The sequence below is a fragment of the Pagrus pagrus genome (genome assembly GCF_965226575.1).
Source record: "Pagrus pagrus genome assembly, chromosome: 20".
Lineage (NCBI taxonomy): Eukaryota > Metazoa > Chordata > Actinopteri > Spariformes > Sparidae > Pagrus > Pagrus pagrus.
In genome coordinates, this window is record NC_140207.1 from 5,859,927 (window position 1) to 5,881,396 (window position 21,470).

The following is a 21,470-nucleotide window of genomic DNA, read 5'->3' on the forward strand; positions in this document are numbered from 1 at the left end:
TAACGCAGACACACGAGAAGCAAGACACACACTTAAGGGGATACACTAAGTTTGGGGGAGGTTTCACACTTTTTATTGTTCTTGGTGGATTATTTGTTCTGGTTTTTAAGACTCTTACTCTCACAGCTACTCTAAAACCCCATGGTAAGTAAGGACACTTTTAAAAAGGGCTCAGATGTAGTAGCAAATGGCATTATGAAGATATGAAGCAGTAATAGGAACAATGTTGGGTTGCCAGGTTGTAAAAAATGCCCTTGGGTAGTGTTCGAGCAAAGACTGTTTGATCTCATTCTGGAAAAGGGCCAAAGCCATTAAAATGGTAAATGGACGGCATTTATGTAGCACTTTCCTCGTCTTATCGACCACTCAGAGTGCTTTACAACACAACACAATTGTTAACAACACACGAATATTTAGAAATAAGAAGAAAATGTGATTGACTTAATTGATTGAAGGGGACTTACTGAACCTGTTTGTTAAGAAATGTAACACCGTGTCCACTAATAAACTCTAAAAACATCCAAATTTGGGGATTTGGATTCTTTTTTTTAATAATAAAAAGTTATTTTATGTGTTGAGAAACTTCTCAGACTTCCTAAATGTACTGAACTATTTAAAATTGAAGCTAAAACAGGCTGTTTTCTGGAACATGACATGCTGACATTTTAGTTACATACATAGTTTTCACAGGACAGCAGTTAGTGCAGACTTATAAAAGCCCATTTTCACCAATGTGATAAAAAAAAAGAAAGAATATCCCATAAGTCACAGATAGCATCATTAAAGACTATATCTTAGACATGGATTCACAAATCGTGATATTGTAGTGGTTTTTGGAGGAAGTGCATGATATCAAACTATGTTTCTCATTATTTTGAGATACTAAGTCATCTTAACTTGAGATACTAAGTCATTACTTTGGATACTAAGTCATTACTTTGGGTAACTAAGTCATTCATTTGAGATACTAAGTCATTATTTTGGGATAATAAGTCATTAATTTGGGATACTAAGTCAATAATTTGGGGATACCAAGTCATTATTTTGGGATATGAAGTCATTATTTTGAGATACGAAGTCATTATTTTGGGATATGAAGTCATTATTTTGGGATAATAAGTCATTAATTTGGGATACTAAGTCATTGTTTTAAAATACTAAGTCATTATTTTAAAATACTAAGTGATTAACTTTCTCATCCTAATGACTTACAAGATATTTTTTGTCATCACATTGGCACAAATGGGCTTCCATACAGATCGTATGGTTTGTTAGGTAGTAAGAAACACATGACTGTTAATTAATAACTTACTATAAGTGCAGACTTGATGGCTTGAGTTGTTCTTCATGGCTTATAATTGATCTATGAAGCATAAGTAAGAATTAGCAAATTATAAATTGACCATTAATAATTATAAACAGTGTCTTAACAGTGAAGTTTAGATGAAATATTTCCTTTATTTTCACAGGAACTGAGTGTTAATGTGACATTGTGACAGTCAGATTTACACTATTGATATTTCAAGGCTGCATTATGTGAACAATCAATACATTTTGATCACTAAAAAGTAAGTTCTTACTTTAAGAAGCTAATTGGTCTTATTGGATTGACCAGAATAAAATGATTTAATATGCTGCATCAGACAAATTCTGCATCACCACTGCTATAAAGAGCAAACGTGCTCATCTTCATTTGTCATCTAGACTGTAGCTAGTTTCAGTACAATTCTGATGCATAAAGATACAGAGGAAATATCAATGTCTTTGTTGTTTCCACAGCAACCACTGCAGATGAGTCGATGCTGCCTGAACACACAAATACAACCTGATTTAAGGTCCACCTGGGTCACAAGGATGACTTTGATGTCTACTGAATGCTCTCATTCTTTGACAAGAGGTACATTTCATCCAAACTCCCCCCCAGAAAAACCTGGTGTATTCCTTTAAGAGACGCCAGACAGAGAAACAAACATGAAAGCTCCTCCACCCAACCTGTAACCAGCAGACACGGGCAGCCAAAGCCACAGACCTGCGATAACAAGCTACTGTAGCGACACGCAGAAGCACCCCGACGCCCTCGCCGACCATCCCCGCCCACGAACACGGAGGAAGCAACAAAGATACAAACTCCAGAGACAGAAAAAAAACAAAAACAGCCACAGCAAAAGAGCCATTCACAGAGGCGCCCAGCCCAGAGACATAACCACTGCTCATACAGCATACAGCCACAGATGGCTGCTTAACAAAGCTCAAACCAAAACCGAGGAGACAGACTGGGACAGATGACGGCACTCAAACTAACAAGACAGAGACAGTTTCCAGCGTAGATGTGTTTATGTTTGTGTTTTCAAGGTGTATTAGAGTATAAAATTGCACATGAGCGGTTCCAAGTCTCCCTCCAGAAAAATAATTAGCAGTAACGTTTTATCCATTTCACCCCGCTCACATTTAATGTGGTGAGAGGGCATTCATGTGTGGATGTGATTATTGTAACCCAATGGGCCAAGACAAAAAAATAGACTGTGAGAAAGGTCATTCTTTCAGTCCACAGCGGACGAGAAGAAATAGAGGATTTTCATCTGAAAATGGTGTTCGGCAAACGTTAGCAACACCAAGTGAGTTGTATGAGAAAATGCCAACCTTTAACCAGACTAAAGCATTTATAACTCTAAAGGTTGGAAGGATGGCTTGTGAACAAGAAGAGAGATGGTCTACAAGGGTGGGTACAGAGGAGTGGGACCAGAGTTATGACTGAGGTATACTGCAGTTTAAAGTTACAATCCTTAATATTTTCATGAAATCAAGTCCTGTTTTTGTTATCAACGGTAGACGTCAACCAACATTGCTTTATTATTAGAAATCTAGGCGACTGTGAACAGATATTTGGGATCGATATTCATTTGCAGTAAAAATTAAAATCTTGGTGTTAAAGTACCGTTCGTAGTACACTTTTCAGATACTTGAGTACCACTACTCTACTTTCTCTCTCTCAACCTGACCAGTCGAGGCAGATATTGTGTGAGAAGATGCTGCATCAGAGCCTCCGCTGATCGGTGCTGCAGTCAGGTTGATAAACAGGAGTGAAGATAAATCCACATTCAATCCAGAAAGTTAAAAACTAATCTCTGAGCTCTCCTCCCGTCGGTAAACGGCTCCATATCCGAGCAGGATCTGATGTGACTGTGTTTTGTTTTGTTTGGTTAGAGAGCCCCCTGGAGGCAGAAGTTAGATATTGTAAATCTAAATAAATAGGCGATCTAAAAGCGTTAAAAAAATAAGGCCTTTTTCATTTCATCTCGATTTTATAAGTGTCAAACTGGTGAAACATGATTGTTTTCTTTCCAAAGAACTCAGGAATTGCTTTATATTCGTTGCCAAGATTGGCGCTGACAGCAATTGTTCATCCAAAAATGTGTCTACAAAGCGAGACAACTATGATTTACAGCTCAGCTTTGGATATAAAAGCAGGTAATGAAAGAAGAAGGAGCAGCCACTTCCAACTCTTCCTCCTGCTACCTTCTCCTGCGTTTATCAGGGATTTTGACCGACTTCTTTATGAAAACAAAGTGAAGTAGTTTTAAACCGCACTTGGTGTCACCAAATCATCCAGGACGAAAATGTTAAGGATTATAACTTTTACAAAAAACAAATAGTGATGTGCTGACATATCTTTTAATCCTCTATATGTGTGCATGATATGGATGTGTATATGCATTTGTGTGTTCACATTTATGCCTACATTTTTTCCTGAATGTCCGTCTTTGTGTGAACCAACCTTCAGCGTGGACGTCAGTATGCGGAGGCGGTGCAGTCGGTCGTTGAGCTGAGGGTCGGCGGCCCGTCGCAGGAAGGACTGCCTGAACTCGGACTGATCTTTCCCCTCCGACCCGCGGCCGAGAGGACACACCCCGCCCTGCTCGCAGGCACGAAACAGGTCGCCCAGGGAGGCACCCTCGCTGCCGCCTTCACACAGCCGGAGAGAAATACAGTCGCACAGTTAATGATGATTTAAACCCTTGTTCGCTCTCCAGATATGAAGTAAAAGAGCTGTCAGACACTTGAGTTACCACTGGAGGACAGCAGCACACACCTCAACACGTGTACGATACAGGATAATGACTCCTATTAGTCATAGGGAGATTATTAATGATGATAAAGTCCTGTTCTCTCTTTCCTGTCAGCCGCAGGGATATTTCTCCACTCTGGCAGTTTTATTTCCTCCGACGAAATTAAAAGAGAATTGACGTGATGATTATTCTTACATCTCATTGTTGATGTCTTTGTTTCTCTCTCTCTTGTTTACTATTTCAGTTTGTCACTTTTGTGTCTGGACACCGCTGGGCTCACCTTGGCAACCGGCGCACCATTGTCTCATTAGCCTCATTAGATGGCTGTTAGACTGGAGTGTGTGTGTGTGAGACTTAAACGCTGATGATTTAAATGGAAATGTGTCTGCCTGAGAGCGTTTTTTATTTCTGGCACATGTACTGACGTCAACGTCTTCACCTCGGAAAGAAACAATCTTCTTTTTTTTTTTTTTCCCGGTCTCTGGTGGCTGTCATTCAATGTGAGCCACAGTTTTTCCTCCCTGCTCTTACCTAACATCCAACATCCGCCCACACACACACACACACACATTACAATACAACATGTATCTGTTGCTCGGTGCAGCTTCACCTCTCGCCCGTGTCCACGTGTTTTGTGCACGCATGTTCCTGGCTGAAACTCACCGTTGCGTGTTTGCTGTTCTTCTTTCGCAGGGGGCGTGAGGAGTGTGTGTAGGTTGCTGTCTCGTGGCAGCGTGAAGCTGCGGGGTTTCCCTCCCTGGGTTGCCATAGGAATCAGCCTCTGCATCGCCATGGGCAACGGGACATTCCTCTGTGCAGGAAGAGTGTAAACGGCTCCGGCCATCATGGTCCCGCCGCCGCCTGGACCGGGCTCGGCGAAGACGGCGTCCTCTGTAGCAATAAGAGCACAAGACGAGGGAGAACAAACATCATGTGGTGGCTTTAAAAATCAATATGTTACTCAGTTTAACAGAACATAAAGATGTTCAGTGTCCAACCTAAACCTCTCCAGCAACTATGATTGGTCTTCAATTATTATTATTATTATTTTGATGTTCGACTCATATTTCCTTCTAAAATGTAAAGAATTGTTTTTCTTTGTCATTTATAAATATAAATGAACAATCTGAGTATTTATGCAAAAAACTGGGGCTGTGTATCTGATTCACTGTGTGTTACCGAGCGGTCCGGTTTGAAGGTAGTGCAGTCCGGCCTCGGTCAGCGGTGTCTCGATCAGGTCCTGCCAGGAACGTCTCTGCGACGAGGAGGAGCGGCCCGGAGACCCCGTCTCACTGCTGCCCCCCGCCGGACTGGACCGGTACTACAGGTAACAACAAAAGACAAAACAGAAGTATTTTTCAGCAACATTACTCATTCATTTATGTTTTTGGAGAGTTTTCCCATCGACCAGAGGTGAGAAGAGCCTTAGCCATCCTCGGAAAGGAAATACATCTACTGGCTTGACAGATATGAGTCGTAAATCTCTAGAAGAAATAAGATAAACATCCAACTAGAGGGTGTCATTTCACTTTTGGATTTTAAAGCAGGTCTAATTGCTTGTTTACACTGCTCAGGCTTGTGACCGCTGACCAATCAGAGCAGACTGGGCTTTTCGAAAGGGGGTCTTAAAGAGACAGGCAAAATTAACATTATACGGGACCTTAGTTTGTTAGATATCTTGCTTTGAACTGACACTTACCTCCACAGGATCACATCTGTACTGCACGTCGCTGCTGCTGCTGCCCCCCGGCTTCCTCCCGCTGTGCGTGGTGCCTCCCCCTAGAGGACCGGGGTGGTACTGAGGCTCTGCAGCCACCATGGGGGGATCGCCGCAGAGGAAGTCCTCCTGGGAAGAGCGAGAGCGAGACGTCTCCGTGGATGACAGACGAGTGGTCCGGCCTTCCATGTAGGCACTCATCTGACAGAGAGAGGAAAGAGTGAAAAACCCTGGCAGACGTGGAACCGATCGACCGGCCTCATTCAAAACGTAATGACACACTTCAAAACAAGATTCGATCCAGAGAGGCAGCCAGATGTCTTCCAAGGGTGCAGGGTGATTGTTGAATAAAGATGTGAGAGAAAGGAAGAAGGAGAGTGTTCGGCAGCGAGGAGAAACGAGTGTTTGTCGAAACACAGGAGACTCTTCATTACGAGGATTATTATCTTAACAAGTTAGCAGCCTGAGAAAAGGTGTTGTAAAAGCTGTTGTTGTTCTCGCTTTTTCATTTTATCACGGGCTAAAAAAACACACACGCCCAAAGACAAAGACATTTAATGTGGAGCAAAGCAGCATGAGGGACAATTATAGCATCAATTATACCAATTTTAGCCCGACTGCTCCCTGTAGGCTAAATTGGCGATAACTTTAACTGTTGAGATGGACTGCGGAGGAGCACCCAGCGTGATTTTTTTGCCTTCATGAGTGTGTGATACAGTCATGTGAGTGTGTGTGTGTGACTCACTGATGGAGGCCGTGGGTAGGTATCGTATGGAGGTGGGGGACTGTCCTGTTTGGGGCTGGAGGTGGTGTCATCCTCATGCTCACTCTCACTCCAGTAATCTGCAGGAAACCCACACAAACACAGTCAGAAACACTGAATCCATCTATGATCACAAAAGGAGTATCAGCGAGAATATTAATCTTCCAGCGAACGCCTCACCTTGCTCCTGGCGTATCCTCTCTCGCTCGGCGTAGCCCACGGCGGCCATGTTGAGACGACTCAGCCATCTAGCAGAAAGGGAGGACCGTATTTATGGATTCATGACATTAAACAAAAAAGAAGGAATAAAGAGAGAAATGAAGACACACAGCAAGACAAATGAACCACGCACACCCTCCAGATATCACGACCGACCCAAAGGAAATACATAATGAAAAACAGCACGACATCACCGCTGAGCACATTAAGAGAAAATGTCTCAAATTCACAGATTTGATTTCACTCCTACGACATCGTCAGTCACCACAGACAGATAAAAAAAATAAATTAATGAAAATTAATGCAGAGGAAGCAGAGATACCATTTATTATTATTATTATTCGCATTTTTCCTCCCTGTCAAAACCCAGTGCCTACATTACCCACAATGCACCTCACCCCACAACAGTTCCATTGGAGATTTAGGGTAGCAGAGATGAGGCATCAGCTCGGGGAGGTCTTGTTAGGTTACTTAACGCCAGATGTTTTTCATTTTAAACTTGTAATCCTCAGATGCAGAGTGATGTCACCTAATGCTAAGCTAACACAGCTTCCAGTGGCTGTGTCTGTTACCAGCATACAAGCAGGCAGTTTCACATTATCAGTACAAGAATACTCCTCGCTGCCCACGGATCACAATCCGCTCTCTCACCCTTTCGTTGTAAATCAGCGCACAAACAACCTGGACCGTTTGGATCACATGATGTGTCACATCTCGTGTGTGTGTGTGATCCCGTAATGTGTGACCCCCTGCCGCTGATCAGCCATGTAGTGCGAAAACCATGACAGCAAGACTCACGAATACAAGACAGGAAGTTGAGATGCCTGAGCGGTACAGCGATCTGACAACTCTGAAAGTCGTGTAGTGTGACCGAGGCACAAGGCTTTGTGTTTCACGAAATTTGGGAAAACTAGTTTATTTGCTTTCTTGCAAAGAGTCAGATGATACCACTGATATCTGTCTAGTTTAGCTTAGCTTAGCATTAATGCTAGAAAACATGTGCTAGCCTGCTCTGTCTGAAGGTAATATCTTGTTTATCATCTCTGCAGAGGAGGTTATATTTCTACCCGTGTCTGTTGGTTTGTCAGCAGGATTACACAAAAACTATTGAAAAGATTTCCATGAAACTTTGATGGACGATCAGTCCAGAATAGACCCATTAACTTTCTGTGTGGGTCCAGATCCAGAAATGTGTTCTCACTTTCTTTAACAATGCTTAATAGGATTTTTCCCCCAACATTTTCATTAATTTTGGGAATCTTGATGAAAAAAATCAGGTGTATTTAGGCTGGTATCTATGAGTGGCTACAGTTTGATGTGGATCCAGATAAAAATCCAGATGTAGCAGATTTAAATATGTTTTATTTGATACTTGATTAGGCTTGATTGAATTAAAGTGGACTGCTGTGCTGTGGAGGATGCATGCTATTCTAGTTTAATCTGTAAACAAGAAGTTGAGCCTGGCTAGCTGTCAGTCTTCATGCTAAGCTAAGCTAACTGGCTGCGTCTTCGCATTCAACTCTTGGCAAGAAAGTGAACTTTTCCCAGAAATCTCAAACATACTCATAAAGTAACTCACAAATAAGTTTTTAAGAAAGGTCTTAAGGACTTATTACTTCCTTTTGCCACTGCAATTCAACCAATTACAGGATATTTTGTTAATATTTTCATTATTTATACTCACTGGAAACCAGTGAAACCAACTGTATTAAGGGATGATTATATAAAGAACAACAAAGCTTGGAGAGCCTCTGCACAGAAATATCTCACAAACGATGTTCTTCCTTCGCATCACTTGGCAGATAAAAGCATCTTTCTTTGTTTTATCAAATAAAAACATATTTGTTTTGTGCCTGGGGACAGTAAACAGGAAGCTGCACTCTCGCCACCCAACAGGGAGTCTGCCCTCACTGCATAACCTTCATCAGTGTGGAGCACACGCTGCTTTACCTGTTCATGTCATCCACTCCATCTGCCGCGAAGTAGAAACTCTTGACCTTGGGGTGACATGCTTTGAAAGCACTACAGAGACACGAGGGGAAACAGAGGGAGTTATTTTTGCAGCCAAACATTTATTCGCAAGAGCATGTACGCTGCACATGCACGAGTTTACACGCTTAAAAGTTAAAAGGCTGTCGTGCACTTACTACTTCTTGCGACATTCACTGGCCCGGTCGATCTTAAACTCTGGAAGACTGACGAATCCCTCCGCCTTCTCATCCTGAACAGGAACAGAAATAATATCATGAGCTAATGAAATCTGCTGGAATGGAAAATGTTGGTTTATGTCAGTCTGGTGTATTTCCCACAAATGTGGCTACTGCGACTCCGTGGACCTCCAAATATACAGAATCATTTCAAACCATTAAGTCAAATTTCATCATTTGTTTCTGGCCTCTACTTTCCGGCTTCTTAAACACTATGAAACACGTTACACATGTTGGGAAACTGCCACTTGAAATACTGGAAAAGGAGAGGACGAGTATAGAAAGAGACTCGCCTCCTCGTTGATGTACCAGTACAGGCAGTTGTCCTTCAGAACAAACCAGTACTTCTTCCACTTCTGAGAAAAGTAACCCTTCGCATCTCTCTTTCTCCACAGCCAGCCCTCGCAGTCTCCTCTGCCCAACGCCTTGCAGGAAACACGCCTCCGACTCAGGGAGGCCAAACTTCGTCCTGGAACGACACGAAAGAAACATGAAGGCGGTGTTGACAAACAGAGAATATAAATCAGAAAAACTGAGGGAAAGTTGGGTCGAATACAAGAAGAACTGTCAGTCAAACGGCAGAGCGTCGTACTAATGCTGCTTGTAAGCGCTCACTCTTTCATCGTAGTGTGAAGTAAGAGCATTCACAAAGTGCCACATCCTGATGTAGCAATAATTCCTGGCAGGAGTTCAGCCTCCGGATTTGACAGAACGCTGCTGCACTGCAGTAAAAGTAAGAGGTGTTTAATAAGAATTGCCTTTTTTTTTTTCTTCCTTCTGGCATAAAAAGCCCCGTAACATTTTTCACAGCGGGCTCCTCATTAGAGATTACCAGGCAAACTTTAGCTCCCAGTCGAGGGGGACGCCAAGAAACTTCTTTTTGTGCTGTATCAAAGGTCTCACAACTTTAAACAGGAGGGATACAATTCAATATTCTCTTCAAAGTGCAGCGTTCAGCGTGTCTTTACACAAAACAACTTCCTCCACTGTGATATAAACAAGAAAACTACAGTTCAAACATGCAGCGTGAAAAGGTTTGAAGGTTCAGAGAGACTTTGCAGGTAATCAAACCTTTAAACTCTCCGATAGAAATGGCCCGCCTGTGCGTACGTTGGTATTTTTGCTTCATGGATTATCTTTAAATATCCCAAAAATCTGTAAAACCTGAGCTCAAATGCTATATAAGTTAATGACCAATTATTATTTAGAAAAGTATTGTGATTGTGATTGTGTTTGATTGTGAACACAGCTTATTACGACCCACCTTCACGTTTCTCTTTAGGTGGTGACCTCTAGTGGCCGTAGCGATTATTACATCCGCAAAGGAGGAAGTCAGGTTGAGAGATATATAGAGCAACAAAGTCAGCATAAGGAAGAAGCGGAGGTGAACGGTTGGGTTCAACATACACAGGACTTTCACGCAAGCCTGGGCGATAAAACGATAGCAATATGTATCGGCGATAGACACGTCGTCGATAGAAAAATGGAAATAGTTTGATACATTTAGTTACTACTTACTTTGCAGATTCAGATTCAGTGTTAACAGGCTGTTAATTCTGACCAATCAGATGTTGTTGTGGGCGGGACATGCAGTGAGATGACTTTGCACATGTTTAATTTAGTTAATTTTATCGTCAGTCTGACAGAAGTGTCACCGATACAGATGCTGAAATATTGGCCGCATAGTAGATAGCATATATAACTCCATTTATTCATGTTGAATTAAACAAGAATAAGAGTCTGAAACCACGCTAGCTGCTTTGTTCTTGATGCTAATGACACCATACACCGTACAGACTTGTTCATATCCCTAAATCTGCACAACCGAAGCTAAAAAGCTGTTAAAGTCAATAAATTATTAGAACTGTTTGAATGTGTCACTCTCTGCTCTCGTAACGTAACGTAACTTAATGTGGCGTAACGTAGGACAGGATGAGACAGAAGACAAGAGCCTCAGCTATATAGTTATACACTCAGACAGAGAGGACACTGAACATCCTAATAATGTACAGAAGTTCACATCTTTAACTTTTAATTTAATTTCTGAGCAGCAGCTCCACTGAAGCTCTGGCCTGATACCATCACCAATTTGAGTTCTGGCTTCAGGACAGACCAGAGTCAGTAACTAATATTTCATAACGTGTCTGATGAGGGCGCAGCGCTTTTTAAAAAATCATTAAATGATTTTACTACAGAAATAATTCTTGAGTCTGCTTCTTTACCTGCTATTGATTAAGGAGATGAAGGCAGATTAAAATTAAAAATCATTATCATCGCATCCATTTTCAGACTTTGGTTTAATTGCTGTAAACAAACAAAGCCTGAGAGAAAGTGCAGACGGAGCTTAAGCTTTTCAGAGCCTTCTCGCGATGGCAGATGGTGAAAGGAGCGACAGAATCACTTCCAACATGTTGATCCTCGTTAGTGTGGTGAGAGGAAGAGAAAGCTTCGGTCAGAGAGAAGAAACCGATACCAGAGAGCTGGAGAGAGGACGACGAGGGAGAGAAATCATCTGAACTACAGGAAACGAAAGGATTTTTAAGGATATATCACCTGGCTTTTTTACTTTATGTTACACTCTTAATGCCATTAAAAGTAGTTTTCAGCTCTACTATCCTGCCCTATATGAAGAAGTGCTGAATCACTGCATTTTCATATGTAAATGTTGATGTGGACTAAGTGCAGAGTGTATAGCTAACAGACTGGAAACTGCCTCGCCTGCAGTCCAGTCTGAAAATCTGCAAAATCATCATGATGTGTTAAAATGCAAATACAGTCGTCTCTCTGCAACAAGAAGGGAGGAAAAATGTTTTTTTCTCCAGACTCTAAACCGACTCTGTTGTGGGGACTCAACTTCAAGCAGCTGTTAATTTGGCAACTCCAGTCGGATAAATCCCAAACTTACAGGATAGTTGAGTTATATATTTATATCTGAGCAGATGAAACAAACAAGAAGATGCGGGTTTGCTTTGGCATCTTTTCACCAGCACAGTATAAATATTAATAAATGACCAATACAGCATAAATCATTAATCATTAAAGCCTTTAATTAAGCAAATGTGTCACATACTGGCAGGTTGCACCTTCTCAAATGTGAAGATTAATGACTTTAATGTGTTTTATATCTATGTAAATTGATTTTTTTGTACGTTTTTGATTGATTTTTATAGCCATTTATCACTTGTGTGGGCTGATTTAGAGAAAGGCTAATCAATTCATCAAAAATCAATTAAAAGAAATCATTAGTTTCAGGCCGAATCCTGAGAATACATGACAAAGACAATCATCACTTACTTAAGTAATAAGTTTAAGTAAATATCCAACTTATTTTCAGCCATTGTTTTTGAGCAAACTGTCAGATCAGCAAGTGGAGGGGATGTTGGATGAGTTTTGCGACTGCGTGTTGACATTTGTAAGCGTGAAACAACTGGATAAAACTCGGGTCAGTTTATTACCATGTTTGTGGCAAGAAAACCAGGTGTTCATCGTGCAACCTTGTGACATTTTTAGCCCCGTTTAAGGTGTTTTAAGACAAATCAAGATCTTTTCCTGAACCTAACCAAGTGAATTTTGTGCCAAAAACCTAACCAGAGCATCAGCACAGCGTTCTCACAACATAAATAGAAAACAGAGCATAAAGAAATGTTAAGTTTCAACATATTCTGTGCTTTTCCAGGATTCTGGGTTTGGGTTGATAGTTTCCCAGAACTGAAGTGTTATCAAGCTGTAAATTCATAGCAAAGTTCCTGGAAAGGAAACTGCAGACGCTGTGTTCAGTGATGCCTTTCTAATTATTTGCTCCCTAATTAGCTGCTACCATTAGAGAGCCTTCTAGTAAGTGCACAGCAGCTGCTAATACAAAAATATTGCAGTTTCTTGCTACTTCACTCAGATGTTTGAGCTTCACTGTGCAGAGTTTCACACTGATGTTGATGCTAATTCTGATTACGCTGCTGTGGCTGGACGATTTCAGTGATGTGTTTTAAATTCAGATTGTCTTGCTGGTCATACTTTATTCAGGGTGATGGCAGGATATACAGTATTGGATTGTTTGTATTTATGTCCTGATGGTTATGCTTGTTCAAACAATATCTGCTTATATTTGAGCATAGAAACCATATTGGACTCAAAATTATGACGCAAAGGAGAATATTGTTTTGTCTTGAATCATTTCTATGAGGGAAATACGTCCACAGGTGAGCATACAATTGATTATTACATTTTAATTGATTAAATGGCCGTGTGTTTGTGTTGTTATTTCATTAATTTCCTGATCTTTCTGTACTGGTCTTGTTTAAATTAGATTTTTTGTTTGTGACTGACTGTGAATAAGCACCCCGGGAAGACTATCAACCGCTCTGTGAAACCTAGTTCAGTTCCATTAAAGATTCATTTGGGTGGAAATTGATGGAAATCGCTCTGCAAATGACAAACTGTTTGTAAACACAGTCTAACTAATTAAAGTCTCGGTATTTTGTCTCTATTCAAACGAAAAATTGGTTCCCAAAATACATATTTTTTGCCCAAATTTCAGGGAAATTATTAGCCAATTACAGACCTGCGAATTAAAGTGTTACTGAGATAATTGGTTCAATGGAAGCAGCAGCTGTTCTCACATTTTTTGTTCACCGTCCATTAGCTCGACGTCCCTCAGAGAGAGAGTGAACGAATGAACGACCACGGCGGGGCGAGTGTCGGACTGTGACGGCGGCTCCTGCCTGAAAAACCGAACAGGTGGCGTCTCTGCTTACCTCGATTCTTCTTCCTGGTCTTTGACTGCAGAGAGGAGGACTGTTGGTATGTCTGAGAGCATGTTGGAAAAGGAAGAGAGAGGAGAGGGAGCGTGAGCAGGCTGTCAGGATGAATCAGTGGCCTTTGTTTGCTGCAAAGAATCCTGGGATATAAAAGATGACAGATCACAGGGAGCAGAGCAGAGGAGGCAGTAGGCGCACAGATTCGGAGGGAAGCTCGCTCATTATCTCTTTCTCACACACCGGGTGGAAAAGTCAACCTCATGGAGGACTTCAGCAGCGCTCACACCTCTAAACATAGAACAGAGGGACAGGATGGGAGGGGAGGCGAGCGGCAGCACAATAGGATGTCCAGGTGACGAGGAAATGAGGGAAAATAGAGCGCAGGGGCCTCGTGGGATTACACTGAAATATCAGTAAGCAAAACATGAAGGACAAACATCTAGAAGAGAGGCTTCAAGGTCTGATACTGAGTCTGTTCGTTAGCTGTGAACCACAAAGCCTGTGTTTGTTAACTGGCTCCTTTGAAAGTCATGCCGAATTAATTATTAGCTCTTCCTGTTGGCAGCGTACTCACTGATGTACAGACGACTGTCACTGGATCGCTTTGATGCTGAGGAAAACTTAAAAACGTGACTATTCTAAGGCAAGTTCTGCAGTCGTGAGAAGCATCTTTTCTTCTATGGTTTCCAGTAGTGGAATAAAGCTAATCACACCCTTTGAAGGGTTGTTTGACTATTCAGAGCCACCGTAGTTTAATAAAACAGTGTGATAAAAACAGACTGATCACAAGACGACTATTGACCATGAGCTTGTCTGAATATCTGCAGATCCAGGTGAAACTAGCACATTTTAACATGCAATATGTAAGAACACACTTATATCATGTTGTATGTGTATATGGGCAATGTCTACTGAAGTTAGCATCCTAACCAGTTAGCCCCAGCCTGTACCGGTCACTAACACTCCTCTAATGCTCCGAGTTCACAGTCCGGACCGCTGGCTAGCTAACTCAGTTAACTATGACTATGAAGTGGCCAATTCCTAGATATTGCACCTTGCTCAAGTAATTATACATCAATAAAAACACAATAATGATTTTTGAATTTCATTCCTGCCAATAAGTCCCCTACATCCCACAGACTGGTCCTGTAATTTAGAAAATAAATCAGCCGCTCAATCCATTATAACATTAATCATTAGTTGCGGTCCAAAAACATGCAAATAGTTCAAAATCATCTCCACTTCCACCAACTTCAACCATAAAATCCTGCTTTTACATTAATGCATGAGTAATAAAAACCTAATGATATACTATAAATACTATAACAGTCACACAAGACCTTTTTCTGCATTGGAAACTTTTACTTTTACTACTTTAAGCACATTTTCCTAACTGAATTAGCATATTTTGACTTAAAGCTGGAATAAGGAACTCAGAGGATATTTGCTGTAGTTGATTTTGGCGACCCCTGTGGACAAAAGTGATTGTGTTTCCACCGTTACAACCCAAAATATGATTGTTAATCTACTCACTCGCATTCTTATTTGCTTATGTAGGTCATGAGAGGCATCGTTATTCAATCGAGGGAAGGATCTGAATACTTCCTCTCGCACTAATGATTTCTAAGCTGATTCATGGATGTTTATTTCAAGATCGCAGTACTTTCACCTTGTGTATCTCCACCTTAAACCTCACACAAAACCTCTGATCTACAACATTCACCTCCAGCTGGCATATATCTGAGATGTGACCTCTCTCGACAGGTCAGCCGGGGCGACACACACCGGCTCTGATGTCACTATATTACACATGTCAGAGCCTGGAGCTCGGCCACTCACGGCCCCACGCTCAGCAAGACAGATGACATGGTCCCGCCCACACCCACTGACACGCCATCTGCCATCGCAGCAGCCATGCACACTGTAAACACTCACGCAAAACACGGGCACGCACACACACACACACACATGCAAACACATTTAATTTACAAAGAGATGCTGTCAGGACGTATAAGGTCGCCGCCGGCCAGGCTGACTGTCTGGACGTGGGAGCGGCGAGCTCAGACGGACAGGCAGGGCAGACAGATGTCATGGAAGTGACAGGGGGGTAATAAGGAGTCAGCATTCGCTCGGATCACACTCCACTGCTGCGCTTTTTCACCGCAGGGGGAAAAGCTTGAATGTTTTCTCTTTTCCCCTCAAACGTCTGAGTATCAAAACAAATCAGAGAGGAGACACATCGTTACGTCATTCAACTTGTCTTTACTCTGAGGAGGCAACTGAGGGGAGAAGACAAGAAGACAAGTTTCATGACCTGGTTTGATCACAGTTATGCAACTACATAACGCAATGTGCAAGCTACAACCTGCAACTCCAGGTAGAAATAACTTTATTTCTAACCTTTCAAATGCTGGTACTTCTGTCTTTATCAGCTTTAGCAACATGGATGCTAAGACTTCTCTTAAAAAAAGTTTGACAGTTTGCTTTCTTGACGTCAGTTAGATGAAAAGATTGATACCACTCTTACATTTATACTGCAGCAATGAACCTGGAAAAAGCAGCCGTTAGCTTAGCTTACCTTAGCTTAGCTTAATGACTAGGAATAGAGAGGAACAGCTAGCTTAGGGAAACAGCTAGTTTGGCATTTTGGAATATACACTTTTTAGCTTTTTGTGCTGATAGTTAGATAAGTAGATTGCTACCAATATTACATCTGTGTTCTATGAAGATGGAAAAGCAGCTGTTAGCTCAGCTTAGCTTAGCTTGGCCTAAAGACTGAAAATAGGGAAGAACAGCTTTCCCTACTGCACTTAACGTGTTTAATCTGACAAATAATGATCAAATCACAACATCTGCTAACGTTAGCTGTTGTTTAACCGTAACTGCAGTCATCAAATACATGGTTTTATGTTAGCATACATTAGCTAATGATAGCTAATCAATCAGGATGCTGTGAAATGATGATTTGTCAGATTAAATACATACACTATTAGCTATTAGTTTACCCACCCTGAGCGTTACATCAGAAGAAAATGGCCGCCGTGTGAATGTGGTCTACAGATAAATTAACTGACTCACGTGATAAATGGAGGCGGGGTCTCTCGGCGGAGAATCTCTCTGACTAGTCTGGAGGACGTAGTGGGAGGGGCTTTGGCTGTGGTGGCTCCGCCTCTTGGCGCGTTTGGCCGTCTCATTGGACCGTTTGCCCGGACGAGCTGTGTGGGAGGAGTAGTCGTCAGGGCCGGTCCTGTCGTCGATGCTGGACAGTCCCACGTAACGCATCAGTGTTGCTTCTGTGGAATTAACCAAAGTCAAATGCATCAAATTCACATGCAAACACATTTTTCTCTACAGTATTGATCTTCACCTGCTACAGAAGAATTAATCTTAATTAATCTCAGTGAGGTTTTTCTACGTTAATTTGAGACTAAAATTAAGAAATATTTATATAAAACACAATGCAAAAATGGTCACATCACTCAAAGATTCATTAAAATCAGACTAGTGTTTAAAATAATAAATAATTATTCAGTTACAGACTTTGACCTTTAATCACAGCATCATTATTGAGCTAATCAGTCATTAGGAGCAAGTAAACATGATGCAATCACTACATAATTCAAAATATTTTGAAAATCATCATCATAATAAATGTTTTTAATATAACTTTTTTTTGTGAAACAACAACACACTCCACACACACACACACACACACACACACACACACACACTTATATGGAAAGTATGCTGCTAGCTAGCCCCAGTTTGTGTCGGTAACCATCTGTTTCAACCAGCAACGTTCTGAAAGTATTTCCTGAATTCTCAAAGATAACATGAAACCGCTATTTTTTTAAAGATGTTAGGTGAATTAAAAGACGCCATAAGCTAATGTGTACATGCCATAAACCTTCATTTATTTCTAATGGCCTAAAGGGGGGGACTCCACTGCTTGTCTACAAAAAGAAGTCAGCTTGTATGTAAGCTTATGAGAAAACGGCCCTTCTTCTCATGGTCTCAATCTCTAGTTTCAAGTCGTCTTCAACACAGCATGATGTTCGTTTAGTAAGTTATGGTCTAAAGCATGGTATACTTTAGGGCGTGGCTACCATTATGCCAAACTCACAACCGACGTGTGACGGCATGTCAGCTCCATCCAGTATTTACCACACAGTCTCTAAGTTGACGATGAAGCCGTATTCCAGCACCTTCTGTTACAGCGTGCGGGACAATAACGCCGTTGTGTGTTTATCGGATTAGTTCAGGGGTTCGCGTTCTCTACATCTCTTCCCCACCAACTTCCTCCTCACCTCGGGGAGGAAAACTCAGGTCTCACTCCCTCTCCTCCCGCCCGCCCTGTCCTCCCCCTGGTTGCTAGGCAGCGGCCGGAGGAAAGTGAGACACCGAGAAGAGCTGCTGTCAGCGTCGCCATGGCAACTGCGTGAGTGATTCAGGTGGAGGTCAGGGAGAATAGTCTTTTTTTTTTTTTTTCTCTCCCTGTTCCTCCCTCCTCCTCCTCCTCACTCCCTCCTCTCTTCCTCTCGCTTTTTATTCTTCCTCCCTTTCATTTTCTCTGCCTTTGTGCCAACTGTCTACCTTTTTTTTCCCCTCTCTCTCACCCCCTCTCATCCCCTCTTATTTCGTTTCTCTGTGATGCTAATCAGAGGGGGAATTAGAGAAAGGAATGGAGGCGCATTGATCTCACACACACACACACACACACACACACACACGCACACACACACTGATCTGGTCTTAATACAGAGCGAAGGGAACATTAAACTGAATCTAACAGGCTCTTCAGGAGGTGCACACACACACATATGCACTCCACACGCCGGCAACTCACCTCTGCGGCTCTCTCTGTTAAGCTTGGCTGGGTCTTCATAGTCGCCCACCCAGTTACACTCCACAGGCATGGAGATGGGCCTCAGCCTGCCTACAAGTACACACACACACACACACATACACAATTATAAAACTTAATATTCTCCTTGGAGAGGATTAGGTTTCTGGCTCCATTTTTAGACTCTGAAATGTGAAGATTTAGGGATTGTTGCAAAGTTTTTGTTTACTTCATCCACGATTTATACGAGGTCCATTAATAGCAATAACAAAACTGCGCATCGGTTTCACTTTATTGCGTTAAATGAACACCATGAAGGCACTTAACGGACACACGCTGGCTTTCAAACAGCCTATCAAATCTAGAGCTGCAACAATTAATAAATTATTAAATGAATCTACAACTATTTTATTTCTTTGGATTCAACAGGAAAAAAGAGCTTAGGTGGAAAAACGGACAGTGGGTCTCATGCCTACGAGATCACTTGTTGGCTGTTGTAGGCTCTAGGGCGGGCATAGAAGCTCATATCTGTTGAAATGAGGTGTCAATCTATAGGTCACAGGTTGGCGATCGTCTTAGTATTCATTAAAGCTGCATTAATATCAATTGTTCATTAGTTTTACTTTATTGTGTTTAATGAACACCATGACCGCACATAACAGACCCACATAAAAAGCCTATAAAATCCAGAGCCGCAAAAATTAATCAATAAGTAGTCAACAATTAAATTAATCTCCAACAATCAAATTTCTCTGATTCCAGCTTGTGCCATGAGAAAATGAGCGCACAACTGTGGGTGATCTTGAGCAACCAGTTCATGATGTCTGCAAAGAGACACTGCTGTCGAGTTTTTCCAAATGTTTTCTTTGAAACTCTGAGCACCACAAGCCGAGAGCCATCCAGCTCCATTATATTCAAGAGAAGGCAGACATCTCCACGGCTGATATCTCCAAAACCCGACAACTCACACCAAAACAGTCTGGAGGCATAAATAGCACAACAGGAGAGAGGTAGAATATGTTGATTTTGGGGTGAACTCGCACTTATTTTATCCCTTCAGGCGCTTCCACCCGCCAGAGGCTTGCCACATGACGTCAGTCACGACCTACATCTGCTACATCTCAAGAAACAACTCGCAAACAGTCCATGACAGAGAGGTTAAATTATTACCTGTGTGTTTTAATACATAAAGTTGTTAAAGTCTTAATAAAAGCAGGTCGTTAAACTTATTAAAACGGACTCAAATGAAACATTTTATCTGTATACATTCTTCAGCTCTATCTCCCAGCCCTCCTCGCTCACTTCACAAACTTTTCTATCAACAGCCTCGGGGTGGCAGGTGGACTCTCGGCCCCATGATTGTTTCTTGTGAAGTGGTTCAATACAACAGAATGAGACTGAACCCAGTAATCTCTCTCATTTTCTCTCTCACACACACACTTTCATCACAAGAGCGTACCATATGTAGGCGTGGTGCAGTACACGGGCTCCTCCTCTTCTCGCCGGCGAGACTCTTGATCCAGGAAGGAGTTTGGTGACTCAGAGCGCTTAGCGACGCTGACGCCACCGTGGTTGCGTGATGCCTCATCTCCAGACAAGGCTCCTGTCTCATCCCTATGGCAACAGCAGAGGTGGCAAACGAATGGTCGTCAGAGTCAGAGCCCCTCTCTGCTGTCACCGGTTTTACTTTCTTATCAGCTGAATTTTTTTTCCCCCCAGACAAAGACACTGTACCTGGGTGCGTATGGCTCAGCAGGTGGAGGGGGGATGTGGAGGTCCTGGAGGGCGGAGTTCTTGGTGGGTGTGCCTGAGGGTGTGGCCGAACCGCTGCCAGGACTTCTGGTTGGCTGAAGAAAGGAAAAGTGGATCAGGTTTCTCAAATATTTTACATGTAAATATCTGTAAAGTCACTATCTATCGCTGAATGAGGTAACACAATGTAGACTGAGCCTCTGATCCATTGATGGAATTTCTTGCACTTGTAGTATTACGAACTGTTTGTGACGCATTTTCTATCGACAGACATCGGTTGGACCACCGTATGTGGTCCAACCGATGTCTGGTTGGTCCACCGGAAAGAGTAGGTGGAACGGACACAACAGACGAAGCAGCTCTATTTTCCATGTTCAAGGGTTATATCCCAATATCCCGCCATTACATGAGACCAAGCTGTCGTTTGAGGAAATATTCACTCTCTTTTAGCTCGCCTTTGGTCTCCACCAACTCCGACAAAATCTATGCAAAGATGTGACTGGAAAATCTGTTGCTGGTCAACATATTTGCAGGCAGGAATTACATTTCCAAAGACAATTAAAAGCAAATTAGTAATATAGCCTGTAGACATGATGTCCAGGAGACAAGAGATGTGAAAAATTATCCTTTAGAAGTCATAACTGAAGTGTTCCCACAAAACAAAACAGCGATGGAGGGAAAGGAAAACTGTTTTGCTTCGTGCTTCCTCCTGATTGTGTAGATAATCAGTGTTAATTAGGGAGATGTATTTCATAATTTGCTGGAGCAGTGGGAATGTGGGTGGATGGTGCCATCAATTCTCCCTTCCAGTCATTCCAGTTTGTCTCAGCTGGCAAACAAAACCCTGCTGAGCCACAGTACCCTGACCTAATTACGCGCTTTGGCTGCAGTCGTAGAGGGAGTGTGGGAATGCCGTGGGGAATTATGTGGGCCAGTGCGGTGTTTTAATAAAGTCTATAAAAGGTAGAGCCGGTCCCACCTGCAGAGCGAGGGGTTTCCAGCGCATGTTCTTCAGCAGAGCGGGGGCGGAGCTGAGCGTGCTCTGGGGACGCTTCTTCAGGGTCAGGGACACGACGCCTTTATCGGCCCTCAGCGAGCCGACCAGGTTACGTAACTGCCAGCCCACCTGTGGACGAGAGACGCCAGAG

The 21,470-nt window shown here is 42.3% G+C and overlaps 1 protein-coding gene across 6 annotated transcripts in view; it reads right to left on the reverse strand.

Moving 5' to 3' along the window:
• Positions 1-21,470, reverse strand: part of cnksr2a (connector enhancer of kinase suppressor of Ras 2a) — a 71,355-nt gene that overhangs the window by 19,893 nt on the left and 29,992 nt on the right. For 2 of the 6 annotated variants that reach the window (XM_084341305.1, XM_084341304.1), the window contains exons 9-24: positions 21,302-21,448; positions 20,305-20,417; positions 20,030-20,184; positions 18,574-18,663; positions 16,806-17,020; positions 13,725-13,776; positions 9,267-9,442; positions 8,914-8,987; positions 8,717-8,788; positions 6,728-6,795; positions 6,530-6,627; positions 5,767-5,985; positions 5,247-5,388; positions 4,731-4,958; positions 3,776-3,963; positions 1,313-1,363 (exon numbers count right to left, since the gene is read on the reverse strand). In XM_084341305.1, coding sequence (XP_084197431.1) covers positions 1,346-1,363; positions 3,776-3,963; positions 4,731-4,958; positions 5,247-5,388; positions 5,767-5,985; positions 6,530-6,627; positions 6,728-6,795; positions 8,717-8,788; positions 8,914-8,987; positions 9,267-9,442; positions 13,725-13,776; positions 16,806-17,020; positions 18,574-18,663; positions 20,030-20,184; positions 20,305-20,417; positions 21,302-21,448 — 2,055 coding nt within the window. In that variant the 3' untranslated portion in view covers positions 1,313-1,345. Of the gene's footprint in view, positions 1-1,312; positions 1,364-3,739; positions 3,964-4,730; positions 4,959-5,246; positions 5,389-5,766; positions 5,986-6,529; positions 6,628-6,727; positions 6,796-8,716; positions 8,789-8,913; positions 8,988-9,266; positions 9,443-13,724; positions 13,777-16,805; positions 17,021-18,573; positions 18,664-20,029; positions 20,185-20,304; positions 20,418-21,301; positions 21,449-21,470 lie in introns of all 6 variants that reach the window. The other 4 variants (XM_084341303.1, XM_084341301.1, XM_084341302.1 and 1 more) reach the window with 2 other exon arrangements.